General features: G+C 38.6%; 1 protein-coding gene across 1 annotated transcript in view; it reads right to left on the bottom strand.

Annotated features, from left to right (window-relative positions):
• The window catches only part of BVES (blood vessel epicardial substance), a 136399-nt gene that overhangs the window by 95321 nt on the left and 22863 nt on the right, over positions 1 to 18215 (bottom strand). Inside the window, exons 2-4 of the mRNA XM_044002998.1 lie at positions 15066 to 15787; positions 8524 to 8632; positions 6573 to 6725 (exon numbers count right to left, since the gene is read on the bottom strand). Of these exons, the coding sequence (XP_043858933.1) occupies positions 6573 to 6725; positions 8524 to 8632; positions 15066 to 15550 (747 nt within the window). The 5' untranslated portion in view covers positions 15551 to 15787. The remainder of the gene's footprint in view (positions 1 to 6572; positions 6726 to 8523; positions 8633 to 15065; positions 15788 to 18215) is intronic.

The raw sequence follows: 18215 nt of genomic DNA on the forward strand, positions 1-18215 counted from the left end.
TGAAGATGGCTGAAACAGGTGCTGTGGAGCTCTTAGACCTTGGTTAGATATTAAAGACACCAGTCGCCCACTACATCCTCAGCCATTGCAGTCATCCTGACTTTGTTCTTGCAGGGAGACTTTGATGACTCTGGAAGAGAGATTGAAGCTGATGACTTTGTACAACTCTGCCTCACTTAAACCCCATTCATGTGCCTGTCAAGACATCACCTTCATGACGTTATTGGTTCTCTTAGAAAACAAAGGATGAATGACAATAACAGCATTAAATCATAAAATGTACAAGTGATTCTAGTGTCCCATGCTACTTTTATTTGTTTCCTATTAATTGTATTTATCTAAATTAAATAGAATAAAGAAATCATTACGGAATTAATCAGCCTAGTTTGTTTTCCTATAACAGAGATGAAAGTAACCTTTTTACTAAGAAATCTTTTATTAGTTGAAGCATTTTTGATGGCCTGTTTTTGATTTCTGAAAAGCAGAGAATACAATTAAATCCAGTTGAAAAAGGCTTTCCTGAATCAGAGATTGTGTTATCTATGAGTCAGAGCTTATCTCCTCTATTCATGCTGCTCTAAGATTCTTGTTTCAATGTTCAGCTTGGACTCAGTGAAATGTAAACCCTTCAGAAGAATGTAAGTTTCATGAGATCAAGAACTGTTTTCACTTTCGGCATTCTTTGCTGTGGTGGTTGTTCAGTTGTTCAGTCGTGTCTAACTCTTCCTGACCCTGTGAACAGCAGGCCTTGACTTGAGGGGCTCATCTTCCAATGTCATGTTTTTTTGTTTTGTTTAGCATTTTTTATATCGTCCATGGGATTTTCTTGGCAAAGATACTGGAGTGGTTTGCCATTTCTTTCCCCAGTTTTTTGTAGGCAGAGGTTAAGTGACTTACCCAAGGTCACATAGCCAGTAAGTGTCTGAGATCAGATTTGAATTCTGGTTTTTCTGACTCCAGGCCCCAAGTTCTTTACATTGTGTCACCTAGCTGCCCCAGTGCCATGCGTGGTACTTAATAAATGCTTATTGAATTAAATTGACTACACCATGTTTCAGATTACCTAGCTTTTATAATTATATCTTTTATAATTTTATGAGTCTCCCAAATATATGGGGCAGCATGGGGTAGTACTTTGAGTGATAGACTTGGAGTCTACAAGACTTGGGTTTGAAGTTCCCCTATGGCAAAAGCTCTGTGATCCTGGGCAAATCATTTGGGTCCTAGTTTCCACATCTGTGAAATGAGTGGATTGAATTAAATTGCTTTGAACATCACATCTAGCTTTAAGTTTCTGAGTCTATGGTCCTACTTAACTGGGCTCTGAGATAATAGGCTAATTCTTCCCTTCCTGTTCTTTAGGATTTACAGCATAATAATATAGAGAGCTTACTGAGGGGGAGGGAACTTTAGGGGAAGAGGGTACAAGATACAGGGAAAAGGGCGCTTTAACTGCTCTTATGAAAAGAGGTGCTATCACCCTGCTTTTTTTTGGTTTGGAATCTTTACTTCTGCTACCCTCAGAGAGGGTCATAGCTTAGATTTTGTTATCACCCCTAATTGTACCACCTCTATGAACTTGTACTTGCAATCTGAAATTCTCCTCCTTGATCATAATTTCCAGTCTTTTAAATTCTTTCTGCTATACTCTTCCTAAGCCTATTATTAAAACCAAAAAGTTCATTGATGTTATGCTATATCACAATCCTTTCTACATATTCCTATCCACCCCTACTCATGCCCTGCCTACATAGAATCAAAGTTTTCCTTTTAGAAGAGAAAAAATTTAACTCACACATGGAGAGCCTTCTCCATGTTTATTAATGATAAACCTCAGGTAAGACATTTGGGGCCTGAGAAAAATTCCATTGTGCCCCTCCCCCCCCCATCATCACTGTTTCCCAATATTTTTGTACAGGTGAGTTTCAAGAAAAGTAGTAAAACGGAGCAGCTAGGTGGTGCAGTGGATAAAGCACTGGCCCTGGATTCAGGAGTACCTGAGTTCAAATCCAGCCTCAGACACTTAACACTTACTAGCTGTGTCACCTTGGGCAACTCACTTAACTCCAATTGCCTCACAGAATAATAATAATAATAAAAGAAAAGTAGTCAAAGGAAAAACAAATCACAAAATCTGAAGCCAAAGGGAAATGTAAGAAGGGAGTGGGAGTAATGCCCCTCAAATTGCCTTTTGTGGAACATAGAGAGGCTTATTATATAGAATTTCAAGGATCAAAAAACAACAACATCAAACATGGGCCCCAGACACCATGAGCTATGTGCATACTTCATGTGTGGACCAGCTTCTGGGTTTACCTAATCCCTCCACTATCTTAGGATGAGACTACAGAGATGGAACCAACTATGAGCTTAGTCCAGGTCTGGCAATGTGATGGCCAGGTATTTACTGACCCAGATTCCAGACCAGAATGCTCTTCCCACCACTTCTTGGGGTTTGGAAGAAGCTGATAATATTGCCCCGATATTGATACCATATTCAATTATTAAAGAACTCTAGAATTTGGTGACCCTAATCAACTGGTAATACCCAAATCCATCTGGAAAAATCCCACTTCCTGGTCCTTTATCCCTGTGATTTAGGGTTGTGTGTTGTTTAAAAATCTATATGTGGGTTCTAATCTGTCCCCCTACCCAATTTGGGGGAGAAACAGGCTAAAATCATTGATAAATTCACCAAGAGTTTAGGCTTTTAAGGGTTTATTAAAAGATATAAGATAGTGAAGAGAGAGAAAGATTGAGAACATATTCCTTATAGCATGGAAATCCTAGCCTTCCTAACAGCCCACATGAAGTCCTGCCACCAAGCTGATGTCTCGAACCAAAAGAGAAAGATCCTGTCTGCCAGCCTTAGCTTCCTTCAAGTTGATTGACTGAGAGCAGTTTCCTGTTGATGTTGCAGTCCATAGCCTCTGAGAACACATTCTCCTCAGGGTTGGCTAAATTTAAACTAGGTGGCTAACAGGGCAGGCCAGGTGTGGCTAAAATCTAATCACCTTTAAGTGGGTACTTAGTAGTTTCTCATTCACAACCAATTCAAACACTACTAAGTCAATCAAGTCAGACCCCTGGGCATATGCCAAATTCCATTATTTTACCACAGTTGCTATCTTTGAGGGCAGAAATTCTTTCCCCTGGTTCCTTGCACTCCCATCCCTATTCACATCAGTCTTTCCTCTCCTCTTTCCCCTGTCTTTCCCTGACTTCCTATTCCATTTCTGGATACTCTATTGCAGTGAGGGCTGGGAATAAGAGGGAAAGACATGTTCTCTTTTGTAACTATGTCTTCCAAAAGCCCTGAAGCACTTCAGGTTATGACCACCATAGCATGGACTCTCATTGGAAAAAAATGCTTGCAACGTACCTAATGGAAAGCTGAGTACAAACTTTCCTAAGAAAGATGAGGCATGGGAAGATTTAAAGAAAACACCAGAAGAGAGAAAAATGGAAAATGGATGTAGAGCCAAGAAGCTGCTCTGCATCTGCTTATAAACGGGTGTCACCATAGATAGAACACTGGGTCCTGAGTCAAGAAAATGTGAGTTCAAATCCAAATGCCATGTGACCCTGGGCATGTCTCACTTAACCTCTGCCTGTCTCAGTTTCTCCAACTGTAAAATGGGATTTAAAAGGACACCTATAGGGGCAGCTAGGTGGTGCAGTGAATAGAGCAGTGGTCCTGGAGTCAGGAGGACCTGAGTTCAAATCCGGCCTCAGACACTTGATACTTACTAGCTGTGTGACCCTGGGCAAGTCACTTAACCCCAATTGCTCCACCAAAAATAAGGACACCTACCTCCCAAGGTTTTGAAGATTCAATGAGAGAACATTTGTAAAGTGGTCAGCACAGTACTTTCCCACCTCTCTGCTGAAAGGAGAGGGAGGCAGAAGAAAGATCTGAAGAAATGATGCTGAATTTGACTCAGAGAATAATGGAAGATCCAACCATTCTGAAGAACAATTTGGAACCATGCCCAAAGGGCTATTGAACTGTGCATATCCTTTGATCCAGCAATACCACTGCTAGGCTTATATCCCAAAGACATCCCCAAAAAGAGAAAAAGACTATTTGTAGAAAAATACTTATAGCAGCACTTTTTGTGGTGGCTAAGAATTGGAAATCAAAGGAATGCCAATCAATTGGGGAATGACTAAATAAGTTGTGGTATATGATTGTGATGGAATATTATTGTGCTATAAGAAATGACAAGCAGGATGATTTCAGAAAGGCCTGGAAAGACTTATATAAACTGATATGTAGTGAAGTGAGCAGAACCAGGACGGTGTTGTGCACAGTGACAGCAATATTGTTTGATAAAGAACTGTGAATGACTTAACTATTCTCAGCAATACAATGATCCAAGATAATCCCAAAGGACTAATGATGAAACATACTATCCACCTCCAGAGAAAGAACTGATATTAATGGAACACAGACTGAAGCATGCTATTTTCACTTTTTAAATTTTTTCTTTTATTCAAGTTTTCTTATACAAAATTACTAATATGGTAATGTTTTACATAATTGCACATGTATAACCCATATCTGATTGCTTACTGCCTCAGGGAGAGGGAAGGGGAGGGAGGGAAGGAGGGATAGAATTTGGAACTCAAAACTTTAAATAAAAATTTTTATTCTTTAAAAAAAAAAGATGATGGATATAAAGTGCTTTGTGAACCACAGGGCTCTATATAAATGTCAACCATCATTACTGTTTTTGTTTAATAAATCCAATAAAACAACAAACCCAATGGAGGGAGCTCATTGAGGGAGAGGCAGAGAGTATCCAGAAATGATGGGCACATAAAAATAAAGGGCATCGACAAAACCTTTAAACCCCCCCCAAAAAAAAAAACCCAACTCTGAGATCCAGTTTTATGGAATTTGCCATGGCAAAACTGTTGTTATTGTTTTATGGAATTTCATTTTTTAAAATGATCAAAGTATAAATTTCATGAATTTCATGAGTTTTTTGGCAACTTTATGATTTTAATTTAATTATTCAAAATGGTCATGATTAAATTTATAATTTAAATTATTTAAAAAATAAAACTATTAAAAAGAAAAAAAATAAAAGTCTGTTGTGCGTTGGAGTCACAAGGACCTGAGTTCAAATCCAGCATCAGACACTTACTAGCTGTGTGACCCTGAGCAAGTTACTTAACTCTGATTGCTTCAAAAAAGAAAAGAAAAATCTGTGTTGTTGGGTATATTGTTGTTGTTGTTTTCCCAGAGACAGTTGTTAAATATTTACCAACAGGCCTCTGTCTCTTTTTTAATTGTAGATCTCTGACCCTAAGAAATGGGAAGAAAGTATTTCTGTGACTTTAAGTCAGCCTCAATGCAACAAAAACCCAGTTTATATGTAATCTTTAGAAAAGAGGAATGAAAAGTATTGAGAGCAGCTTAGTGCCTGGAGGCTTATGCCTTTTGTCTCTTTCTGACAAAGCTGATTGAAAGAACTCTCCTAAAACAGACTTCCATGTTTGTGTTGTTGCTGTTTATTTATTTATTTATTGTATATCTGGTGCCATTGGAGTTCTTACTCTCTCAATATAACCTTAACAATAGAAAGAAGCACTATGCAACTGATTTCTAATTAGAGGACTCTTAGCAATGGCATTGATGGCATCATTTTAATAATAGTCTATGACCTATTGACATGAAATATTTTTTTCTGTGTATTATTTATAGTTATAAAAATAGTCTTTTAAAGAGGCATTTTATATTATCTAGAATTTATTTTATTTGAAAAGTAACATCAACCAATATTACATTGAAAATAAACAACCTCTACCCACTACAAAGCAATAACTCGTTTCTATCAATAAGGGATGGATGCAAAATTTTCAAATAGTAACTGTGAAAGCCACAGCTGATGTAGCATTTGCTTTGAGCTAACTTGCTGGTAGGAGAGATAGACACACATACAGAGAGAGAGAGAGAGAGAGAGAGAGAGAGAGAGAGAGAGAGAGAGAGAGAGAGAGAGAGAGAAGCTGACCAGTACACCTACTCCAAAGAAGTCACTGGGCATAGGCTTGAATAAATTGAATAAAAGATATGAGCATATAAAATTTTGCTTTTCCAGTTCTGATACAATAGGTACCAAATACATACCATGACTACTGATCTCCCCCTGCTGCAAGAATAACAATCAGATACATCAAAGAAATCAATACCAACTGCTTAACTGTGCCAAAGTATTTGAGATGCATAAAAGAGTGGGATAGTTGCAAAAAAAAATATTGATATGGTGCATGAAAATAGCTGTTCTTAACAAGAGGCATTGACCCTGTGACTTCTCAATGTGATTTATAAAAATATTGGTGAATTCAACTTTTGCCATTTCATTTCCTTATTTAATTCCGGGAATGATATAGAGAGAATTTTTTTATGCTTAAAAAAAAGTCCCCATTTAGAAATGGTTAGCTCAGTATCTTCTGGTATTTTTCCGGAAATGTTCTGTCAGGGGTGATCTGGGTATTTCTGGGGTGGCAGCTTGATAGAAGTTAGGTAATCGAATGTCATAGCGATGGCCTTTACCCATGTGTACCCTGTCATTCAAGGCATAGAGTTTGTCAGCAATATCACTGCCAATTAAAACGGAAAACAGGCGGGAGATGAAACGATGCTGAGCAAAGAGCAAATACAGTTTCTTTCTCCTCCAAGCCACATACCGACAGTCTGTCTCTGCTGTAAGGGTTACCTGCAAAACATAAGACCATAAACAAACAGATTAAAGGAACCAAATATAAACACAGGCAGCTTCTCTCTTGATAGCATTTGTTTTGTTGATGTCAGAAAAGAAAACCAAACTACCATTTTATTTCTTTTAGTCTTCATTTAATTTCCTTTTAAATTCTAGGCTAGAATTTGGTCATCTACAACATATTCCAAAAGTGTGTATATAAGGAAGTGGGGGGGGGCAGCGAGTGCTGTTATGAATTGTTAAGTATCCAAAGTAACCAGAGCTACTGAGAATTTAATAAGATGTCCTGTGTTTTGGAGGCTCTGGCCCTTTTGTGATTTAAAACCATGGATCCCAACCCCTGGGCTGCAGACTTATTACAAAGGGCCTATGAAAACACATGAGAATTCATAAATAAGCAAACACAATCTCCCTACACTGAATACATAATGGCTTGTACATTTCCCAAATATATGTAGATGCTATTATGATTAATAAAATACAAATTCATTTAAAGACATAACTGATTCTATCTTATATTTGTGTTTATCTATCTATCTATCTATCTATCTATCTATCTATCTATCTATCTATCTATCTATCTATCTATATCTTTCCAATTGGCAGATGCTAATAGGATAACTATCATATTGGGGAGGGGGCAATTTGTGAAATTTAGAATTAAAGGGTCCTTGTTAAATAAATTGCATCATGTTACTAAATAAATACTCTAATGTTATTAAGACTGAAAAAATGAGAAATATAAATATAGAAAGACCTTTATGAAATAAGACAAAGTGAAAAACTAACTACAGTGATATAAGAAAAGGGGTGAATAGGAATAAATGGATAAACAAAGAATTATGATACTTAGAGGAAGTGACTAAAATGATCTGATGCTATTTTATGTGTTAAAATTAATTCTTAAAAATACATAAATTATTACAACACAAGTTTAATAGGTTTTTCTGACGTCCAGTATTGTTTAAAATAAAACCATTTTGGGGCAGCTAGGGGGAGTAGTGGTAGAGAATGCTGGGCCTGGAGTTAAGAGGAGCTGAGATCAAATCCAGCCTCAGACACTTACTAGGGCAAGTCCCTGGGCAAAGTCCCTTAACCCCAATTGCCTCCAAAGACAAAGAAACACAAACAACAATAAAATAAAATCATCTCAAGGCCTATACTTTTGGATGCACACATTCTGTACACAAAATATTGTAGGTAGGTAGTACAAAAGGGTATGTTTCAGATATGAAACCATAGAAATAAAAAAGTAAAATCTAATGATGGGACCTACTGAGCCATTAACTTTCAAAATAACTAGATGCAACAGAGCCAAACAGATGTTGTCATAATTTTTCATGATGCCCAAGAGAATGGCACTTCCAAGAGAATACAAAAATGACCTCCCTTCTAGCAATAAACATGTCTTTGAATTTTAGTTTATTTCTAAATTGTCCCACTAATGAATTTCAGAGTCTGGTAATTGTCCCCCAATGGCTTTAAAGGTACAGCCTGAATTAAACACAGTTTGATTATCTAAAACAATTTTTAAAAATCTGTCATTAGTTTTTTTCCTATCATATACAATTACACGCCATGGCTGTAGTCAGTTTTATGCACGTTCATATGATATATTATAAGCTTGAGCTGAGCATAATTAGGAAAGCAAATCCTGGGGTTTTTTTAAAGAAAGATATCACATAGTAAGTATAACACTAATTAAAACATGAGTGATTTTTCTTCTGTTTTTCGCTTTTATATTTTCTTATTGTGAATAATCCAGAGAATTGAGTGCAGTTCATCAATGCTTTACCTGAAAAATGCCCTCCTCTGTGGGTCTAAGTGAATCCCATTCTGGAGAATCCAGGAATTGAAGGGGGAAAATGTAATGCAGAAACTCTCCGTCCACCGTCACTCTGATCCTACAGCAAGTACAATGGGCGTGATTTGTACAAATATAAGAAAAAGGCATTCTAATACTAGAGACATTTTGGATCTTCCCATTTTCTTACCACCCCAAGACTCTCTCTCCACCCACACAAAAGGTGGGGAGGGTAGAGCACATACACTGTTGTTAATCAACAAGCATTTTTTTTTTTTTTTGGTGAGGCAATTGGGGTTAAGTGACTTGCCCAGGGTCACACAGCTAGTAAGTATTAAGCGTCTGAGGCCGCATTTGAACTCAGGTCCTCCTGAATCCAGGGCTGGTGCTCTATCCACTGCACCACCTAGCTGCCCCTTCAACAAGCATTTATTAAGTGCCTTCCATGTGCTAGGTACTGTGCATCCAGACAAAGAATAAAACAGTCCCTTCTCTCAAGGAATTAACATGAATAACCACATTCATACAGACCTCAACTTAATCGTCACATTTCAAAGTTCACGCATACATTGGTTGTGTGGAACAAGCAACACATTTTCCCATAAAAAACACGATGATTAATTATAATTAAGTCTACAGGTCAACACACAAAAGTTTAAACATGCCTTAAGTTCAGGACTATACCAATACAGAAGGGGGCAAACATCATGTGGAACAATGTTTCTATAGGAAGAAAGTATTCACAGAGTTACTTTGGGAGGCCAGGAATATGTCTTTAGCATAGGCAGTAAAAGGCAGAGTTATAGTTTGAACAGGATAACCAGGACTCTGCTTCAGATGCTGACATCTTAAGTGATACCATTCTTCCCCTCTGGGGTGGAGCATGATTCCTTCCTCTACTCAGTGCCAGACACCTGCTAGTGCTGGGGGCAATTAGGGCACTGGATGACTAACTACTGATTATTCACACCTGGTAGATTAGAAGGAGGCAGCTAGGGGGGTGCAGTGAATAGAGTGCTGAACCTGGAGTCAAGAAGGCTCAACTTTTTGAGTTCACTTGTGGCCTCAGATGCTTACTAGCTGTGTGACCCTGGGCAAGTCACTTAACCCTGTTTGTCTCAGTTTCCTCATCTGCAAAATGAGCAGGATTAGGAAATGGCAAATCACTCCAGTACCTTTGCCAACAAAACCTTAAATGGGGTCACAGAGTCAGACACAACCCAAAACGACTGAACAAGAAGAAAAGATTGGGTAGGAAAAGTATAGAAGAAGGGAGGAAGCTTGAGTTCCTTATGAAAAAAGGCGACAATCTCTAAGGTAGTAGGGGAAAACATTTTTTTTTTGTCATTATAAGCCAAGGAAACCACAAATAATGATTTCTCACTTTTTATAGACAAGGATTTGCAAAGCATTTTACATTATCTTATTTGATCCTTACAATGACCCTATGAGGTAAAGTACTATAGGTTTTGTTGACCTTCTTCCTTGTTGAGGAAATGGAAGCTGGGCATAGTTAAGAGGTTTGCCAGAGGCTGGATCTGGACTCTCCTGGCCCCACAGTTCAGCATGATCTCCATTAGATCATGCTACTTCCTCAAATAAGAGAGAATGTCAGTTTTAGGAGACCGCCTGTATCAAGTTTGTGTGTCTTTCACATACCATCAATAAATTGTTATTGTTCAGTAGCTTCAGTCATGTCCAATTCTTTGTGATCCCATCTGGGGTCCTCTTGGCAAAGATACTGGAGTAGTTTGCCATTTCCTTCTCCAGCTCATTTTACAGATGAAGAAACTGGGGCAAACAGGGTTAAGTGACTTATCCAGGGTCACATGGCTATTAAGTGTTTGAGGCCAGATTTGAACTCATGAAGATGAGTCTTCCTAACCTCAGGCATAGCACTCTATCCACTGTGCCACCTAGCTGACATCAATAAATATGCGGACATTAAGTGCAAACTAGTCTTGATGATGGGTTAAAGGGGCTAGAGGAATATTCCTTTGCTCCCTAACATTCCAGGAAAAGTGGAGTGATCCCCTAATGGGGGCATCTGTTATTGGTTCCAGGGAAGAAGAGTTGTGATAGGTAATTCTCTGAAAAGAGGTATACAAACATTTGTGTGATGATCTGATATGGGCCATTAGAACTTATGCCATCTATGTGGTCATAAATTCTGAATGTCATGGAGAATGTCTAGGCATTGGCCAAATCTGAAGGTTGCTGCCCACTACCAATGATTCCATGTGGGAACAAATGATACTGCCAGAGGGAACTTGGGCAGGAAACTGAAGAAGTCAGAGACACAAGTAATACTTTCATCAGTTCTTCCAACTGGAGGTAAGACCTTTAGAAGATAAAGTTGGATATAGGAAGTGAGCAATTGATTTTCAAAATAGCATAAAGAATAGGATATGATTTTTCTGGACCATATAATCAAGAAGATACTGAAATAACTTATACATGCGATTGCTGAATGGCTGTCTTAAATCTCTGAGGAATTATGATGAGCTAAAGAGGTACTGAGAGACAAAATATGGGCAATCATCTCATTTTCTTTGCCTTGCTTTGCCAAGACTGAGTATCCCTATCTCTCCCACGCTGGAAGTACAAGGGTTGCTTACTGGCATGGTCTATTCTGATCAGTACAGGATCTGTAACCTGTTGTTTGTGACATGGGACAGCTCACCTCTCCATAAGCAAACAACCCTCACCATATTAATTCCAAACTTAGCATGGACACCTGATCAGCTTATCCTATTGCAGCTCACAACTCCTGAGCTCAAGAGATCCACTAGCCTCAGCCTCCCCAATCGCTGGATTATAGGTGTGAACCACAATTCCTGGCTACATCTCAATTTTCTTAAAAGGGGAATGTAGGTGAGTATTTCAGACCCAAGAACTTGATATTGATTCCTAGTAAAATCTAGAATGTATAAAGGTACTGTTGTGAGCTTTAAGAAGGGAAGACACTGGGCAGCTAGGTGGCACAGTGGATAGAGCACCGGCCCTGGAGTCAGGAGTACCTGAGTTCAAATCCGGCCTCAGACACTTAACACTAGCTGTGTGACCCTGGGCAAGTCGCTTAACCCCAATTGCCTCACAAAAAAAAAAAAGAAGAAGAAGGGAAGACACTGTACAAAAGGAAATAAATAAATCCCTGTAGGCCAACAGGGAAACATCTAAAAACAAATTGTCAGACCAAATTAATTCCTTTTAAGATAAGGTTCCTAGGCTTAGTAATTCAGGACATTATTATAGATGCCATCTATGAATTGCAGAAAGGTATCTGATAGAATGTCTAATGTATCTTTTTGCACAAGATAAAGAAATGTAGACCATTTGATGTCATTGATCACCCTCTGGATACCTTCTCCTCTTTGGGTTTTTATAATTTCACCATCTGTTGGTTCTTCCCATACCTGTATTACTACTCCACTCTGCTTCTTTGGATCATTAACAATACCCTGTCCTCTAACAGTAGAGACACTTCAAGTGCCTGGATTGCACTCCCTCCTTACCTCAATTTCTATGGCCTGGGGGCACTGGCATCCCAAGAATCAGTGCTAGAGATGGAAGCCAGAACCTGAGGTTGAAAGTTGGGGGACATGAATTCTGGGATGAAGAGAGGAACTAGAGCTACCAAGACCTCATAATCAGCTTGACATATATAAGTCAGGGGACTGACTCTATAACACTTTCTAAACTGAAGTTATTTTATACAAGAGGTATATCCCTGAAAAACTGAATGTAAAATCAAGCCCCAATTTTAACTGTGCTAAGGAGGCTCACACCTGCTATGAATCATTTTATAAAGCAAATAATCATTTCTATACAACTAAGTAATCATATATTTCCCCCTTAACCCATCTTTACTTTTTTTGGGGGGGTCGGGGCAATGAGGGTTAAGTGACTTGCCCAGGGTCACACAACTAGTAAGTTTCAAGTGTTCGAGGATGGATTTGAACTCAAGTCCTCCTGAATCCAGGGCCAGTGCTTTATCCACTGCTCCACCTACCTGCCCCCTAAAGATAATAATAATTATTATTATTTTGTGGGGAAATGAGGGTTAAGTGCCTTGCCCAGGGTCACATAGCTAGTAAGTGTCAAGTATCTGAGGCCAGATTTGAACTCAGGTACTCCTGAATCCAGGGCCGGTGCTTATCCACTGCATCACCTAGCGGCCCCCACCTTTCCTTTTAACTTCACTATTCCTGTCAAGGAAACCATTTGAGAGTTAGCATTTATATAGGACTTTAAGGTTTGCATAGAACTTGACAAATATTATTTTTTTATCACAATAGCACTGGGAGATAGATGCTATTATTATCCCCTTTTTACAAACATGGAAACTGAGACAGACAGTTATTTAGTGATTTGCCCAGGGTCACACAGCTGATAAATGTCTTGGGCCAGATTAAGTGTATGCCTTTATTCCTAACTGCATCTTAATTTTCTAAAAGAGGAAGGAGGTGAATATTTCAGACTCAAGAGCTTGATATTGATTCCTAGAAAGATTATAGAATATCTAAAGATACTATTGTGAGCTTTATTAAGGGGAGAGACTGTCCAAATGGAAATTAAATTCACTACAGGCCAGCAGGAATTCATCTAAGTACAAACCTTGCCCAACCAAACTCCTTTTTCTGAGGGTTTCTTAGGCTTAGTAAATCCGAAGAATGCTTCTGACTTCAGATCTACTGCTCTGTCCACTGCTTCTTCTATCTACCATTCTGACAGTCACCAAAGTTCACAACCTAGGAGTCACTCTTTACTCTTACCGTAACCTTATCTCTCATATCCAATCAGTTTCTAAGTCGTGTCAATTCTACCACCAACTTATTTTTCACCTTCATCCCTTTCTTTCCACTCAAACTATAATCGTTCTACTTCAGGTCCCCATTATCTCTGGCCTGTAATATTGGAACAGCCTCCTAATTGGTCTTTGTACATTCAGCCTCTTCCTTCTTTGTAACCTCAGCACCTAACATGGTGTCTGGAAGAGAGTAGGTAGGTAATATGTCCTTGCTGAATAATTGATGAAACACAACGTGGTGTAGTGGATAGAAGGCCAGTTTTGGAGTCAAGAAAAACTGGATTCACATCCTGATTCTGACATTTGCTGACTGTGTGACCACAGGCAAGTCAGTAGCCCAGGCATGCCTGTAAAACTATGTTATAGGGGCAGCTAGGTGGCACAGTGGATAGAGCACCGGCCCTGGAGTCAGGAGTACCTGAGTTCAAATCCGGCCTCAGACACTTAACACTTACTAGCTGTGTGACCCTGGGCAAGTCACTTAACCCCAATTGCCTCACTTAAAAAAAAAAAAAGTATAAAAAAAAAAAACTATGTTATATGTGGGTTGGTGATCTGAATTCCTGGAAGGAATTTCCACACTGGGAATTCCTTACACTAATAAAGGAACAGAGGAAGGAAGGAAGGCAGGAAGAAAGGTAGGAAGGAAGGAAGGAAGGAAGGAAGGAAGGAAGGAAGGAAGGAAGGAAGGAAGGAAGGAAGGAAGGAAGGAAGGAAGGAAGGAAAACCTGCTTCTTCTCCATGCCTACCAGCAATTTCTGTTCTCTAATTTTGTATTTTTGTAAGCTTAATTTTATAGGAAGGCATCTGGCATATTGAATGGATTCCCTGAGGGAGAATATGGGCAAAAGTTACATAAGATACAGGGCAGCTAGGTGGCACAGTGGATAAAGCACCAGCCCTGGATTAAGGGGAACCTGAGTTCAAATCTGGCCTCAGACACTTGACACTAGCTGTGTAACCCTGGGCAAGTCACTTAACCCCAATTGCCTCACCAAAAAAAGAAAAAGTTACCTAAGATAGGTAGACATGGATGGGTTTTAGTTTGTATCATGGGAGAAAATTCCTGAATTCATAAGATCTAAGATTCTTTCAAGTATTTTAGAAATTTCTAAAATGGAGCATACTGTCTATTGTTTTATAATTTTTAATAATTATTGTAATTGGGAGAGAATAATAAAATTAATGTTTTCCCTACTTAGGCTATTTGTGTGTGTATACACACACACACACACACACACATATATATATATATGTGGTAACCTAAAAGTTTTCAGAATTTTTTATATCATTCTCCCCTTGGCTAGGAACACCTTAGATTGGTAACACACAAACCATGATAATACATAGAAACAGATTTTTATTTTATTTGAATTGAATTATTAATATGGTTTCCTGAGAAGAAATGTTTGACCTGGAACATTAACATGTTTCAACAACATAATGCCCTGTCCTACATCTCCTTACTGATACCTCTTGGGTCTTAGCTGCCTCTTTCATGGAATCTGCTATTACATCAAAACACATATGAAGGAATGCCTCTGTAGCTACAGGTATGGAATGATTCAGTTGATCATTATGGCAAAAAGGTTCTGTGGTAGCAGTTACAGACTAAGTCTTTTTTTGCTAAACTCTACTTTGCACACTAATATGGGAACTAGATTAACATAAAGGCAACACATACTGACCCACACAGAAAGAACATGAAGAGCTGAGTACAGACCTTCCCGACACAAGTAAAGAGAGTTTATCAATGGGTGTTTTGCCCTGCATGGCATAACAATGCTCCTTTTCCAACGAGACCACTTGGCAACTCAAAACAATCTTCCTGAAGATGGGCAACGTGATCCCCAGGGGCTGGAACAGAGAGTTGTAGAGCTCCTGGAATTCTTTGTCAAAGGTGACACTTCGAACTTGGTAGGCCACGTGAACGAACTGCATGAAGCAGATGATGAAAAGGACAAAGTTCCAGGAGAAAATATCAGCAGCGCAGACATCTATCCAGGCCCAGACTGAAGAGCAGAGGAAGCCCAATCCAAGCAGACTGAATACATAGAGGAGCCCGAAGAATCCACTCCCTCCCATGAAACCGACTATGAATAAGATACTAGCAAGGTGATAAATGGACCCTTCTGCTTCTTGCTTCCAGGCCGTGCAGAGTGGATGTTCACCTAGCAAGTTCCACCATATGCTTGCATTTTCTCCCATGGCTGGCTGGAACTGGCTTCTGCTTTGAAGGCTCTTAAGCAGATAAATGAATCTTTTGCAGCGGCATCCTCAGATATTAAGCTAACTGGTCACTAGGCCAGGAACATCTTATACTTTGGGCTCACATAGATGACTTTAATCTTTATGGCAGTGAAAGTGTTAAAGAGACCATCCTAATTTCTGTAGGTTCAGCTGACCTCCCATTTTGGATTCAGTCTTTTCATAGTATGATCTGCCCTGCCCAAGGGAAAAAAAAGTACATTTAACTTAGATTTAAAAAAATCAAGAGATACATTGAAAGAATCTTTAGAATAATAGAGTCAACACTTAGTTGCAAATATTTGCATGGTGTCAAGTAGGATACCTAAAATACATGTCTGGGGAGTACTCAGGTAATAAGTCTCTTAAAGATTGATTTCTATAGTCAAAGGCACATCGTTCAAATCTGGACTTTGTCACTTCCTATATGTGTGACCTTGGCAAAGTATTATCACCTTCCTGGACCTCAATTTCCTCACAAGGGAATTAGACTAGATCAATCAATCAGTAAGCATCTATTAGGTATCAACTTTACCCCAGGTGTAATCTTGACAAGGGGAATATAGACAAAAAAGAATTTATTTCTCGCTTGGGGAGATAATACGTACACTTAAGGATGTGGATAACAGAAAATAAATACAAAGTTAATTTGAGGGATTAAGGCACTAGCAACTGGTTGGTTGGTTGGTTGGTTGTCCTTCATTCTCAAAGAGGACCAAAATGACATCATTATGTTGGGGTCAAGGTACAGTGTGTGTAACTGTGGCTGATCAGATCAATACAAGTTCAGAAGACTCTACCACAGGTTGGGCACAAATAATCCATTTGAACTGGTCATATGGACTGCTAGCTAGGAAGATTAGGGAAAAACTTCATGTAAGAGGTGGGGCTTGAGCTGAGCTTTGAAAGAAATCAAGGATTCTAAGAGGCAGAGGTTATGAATTGGTTCATTAAAGGAGTGAAGATAGAAGATAGAATGTCAAATGTGAAAAATAACAACCAATTTGTCTATGTTGCATGAATAAAGTAATATGTGATAAACTTGGCCAGGCAGACTGTAGCAAGGATATGAAGGGCTTTAAATTCAAAATGGAAATCTGGCTATGATCTTAGAGGTAATGGGGAGCCACTGGAGTTTATGGAGCAAGAAGCAATATGGTCAGACCTTTGTTTAAGAACAACACTGATAGTGAAGTGAGCAGAACCAGGACAATGTTGTGTACACTGACAGCAATATTGTTCGATGAGGAACTGTGAATGACTTAACTATTCTCAACAATACAATGATCTAAGTCAATCCCAAAGGACTAATGATGAAGCCTACTATCCACCTCCAAAGAAAGAACTGATATTGATTGAACACAGAGTATTCAAGTGCTATTTTTCACTTTCATTTTTTTTCTTTTTTCAAGTTTTCTTAAACAAAATGACTAATATGGTAATGTTTTACATAATTGCATGTGAATAACCTATATCTGATTGTTTACCACCTGGGGAGAGGTGGTGGGAAAAGAGGGAAGGAGGGATAGAATTTGGAACTAAAAACTTTAAATAAAATGATTTATTATTGCTTTTTAAAAAGAACAACATTGGCAGCCATGTGGAATCTGGACTGTAGAAAGGAGAAATCAGTTAGTAGGGAGATCACTTGGGTGATTATTTTAATAATTCATGGGAGAAATGATGAGGCCCTGAGCCTGAACCTTAGTAGGGGCTATGTTAATAGAGAGAAGGAGACTGATGTGAGAACTGTTGGGGAGGTTGAATGGACAAGACTTACTTAGCACCTGATTGGACATGCAGAGAAAGTCAGATTGAGGAATCCAGGAAAACTCCAAAGTTGTGAACCTGGGTAACTGGGTAGCTTTAGAAAGAAACAATGACCTCTAATATTCACTCAAGCTATAAATCTTTGATTGGTCTATTCCAAGATATGAACAAGAAATTTATATAACAGTTTGGCTTTACTAATAACATGCTATGGTACAAAAATTTGGCTTTTGAAAAATTTGCATATTTACACATTGCTCAAGAAACAAAAGAAAAATTAATAGTACAGGGGCAGCTAGCTGGTGCAGTGGATAGAGCACCAGCCCTGTAATCAGGAGTACCTGAGTTCAAATCCGGCCTCAGACACTTAACACTTACTATCTGTGTGACCCTGGGCAAGTCACTTAACTCCAATTGCCTCACTAAAAAAAAAAAATTAATAATACAGGTACAGTGAAATAATAGATACAAATAAATATATATTTCTGAAAACAATAAAAAATAAATATTAAAACAAAAGGGAAATAAGATAATTTTTCAATAAGGTATTTTATAGTTTCTTAATAAATCACTTAGAACCATTGTGGACTATCTACACTAGTGATTAGATGGTGAGCCTTAGAGCTAGGAAGACCTGGCTTCAGGCTCTGTCTTCAATACATACTAGTTGTGTGACCCTGAGTAAGTAATTTAACCTTTCAGTGCTCCCAGGTGACTCTCTACTAATCACAGACGAGCTGCCAGACTACATAAGTAGACTCTTTCGCCATCCTCCAATCCCCCCTCCCATTAATAAATCAATGGACAGAAAAATAATTTGAACATGAGCCAAACTTCAAGAAATTTGAGAAAAATA

This window comes from Dromiciops gliroides, chromosome 4 (genome assembly GCF_019393635.1).
Source record: "Dromiciops gliroides isolate mDroGli1 chromosome 4, mDroGli1.pri, whole genome shotgun sequence".
Taxonomy (NCBI): domain Eukaryota; kingdom Metazoa; phylum Chordata; class Mammalia; order Microbiotheria; family Microbiotheriidae; genus Dromiciops; species Dromiciops gliroides.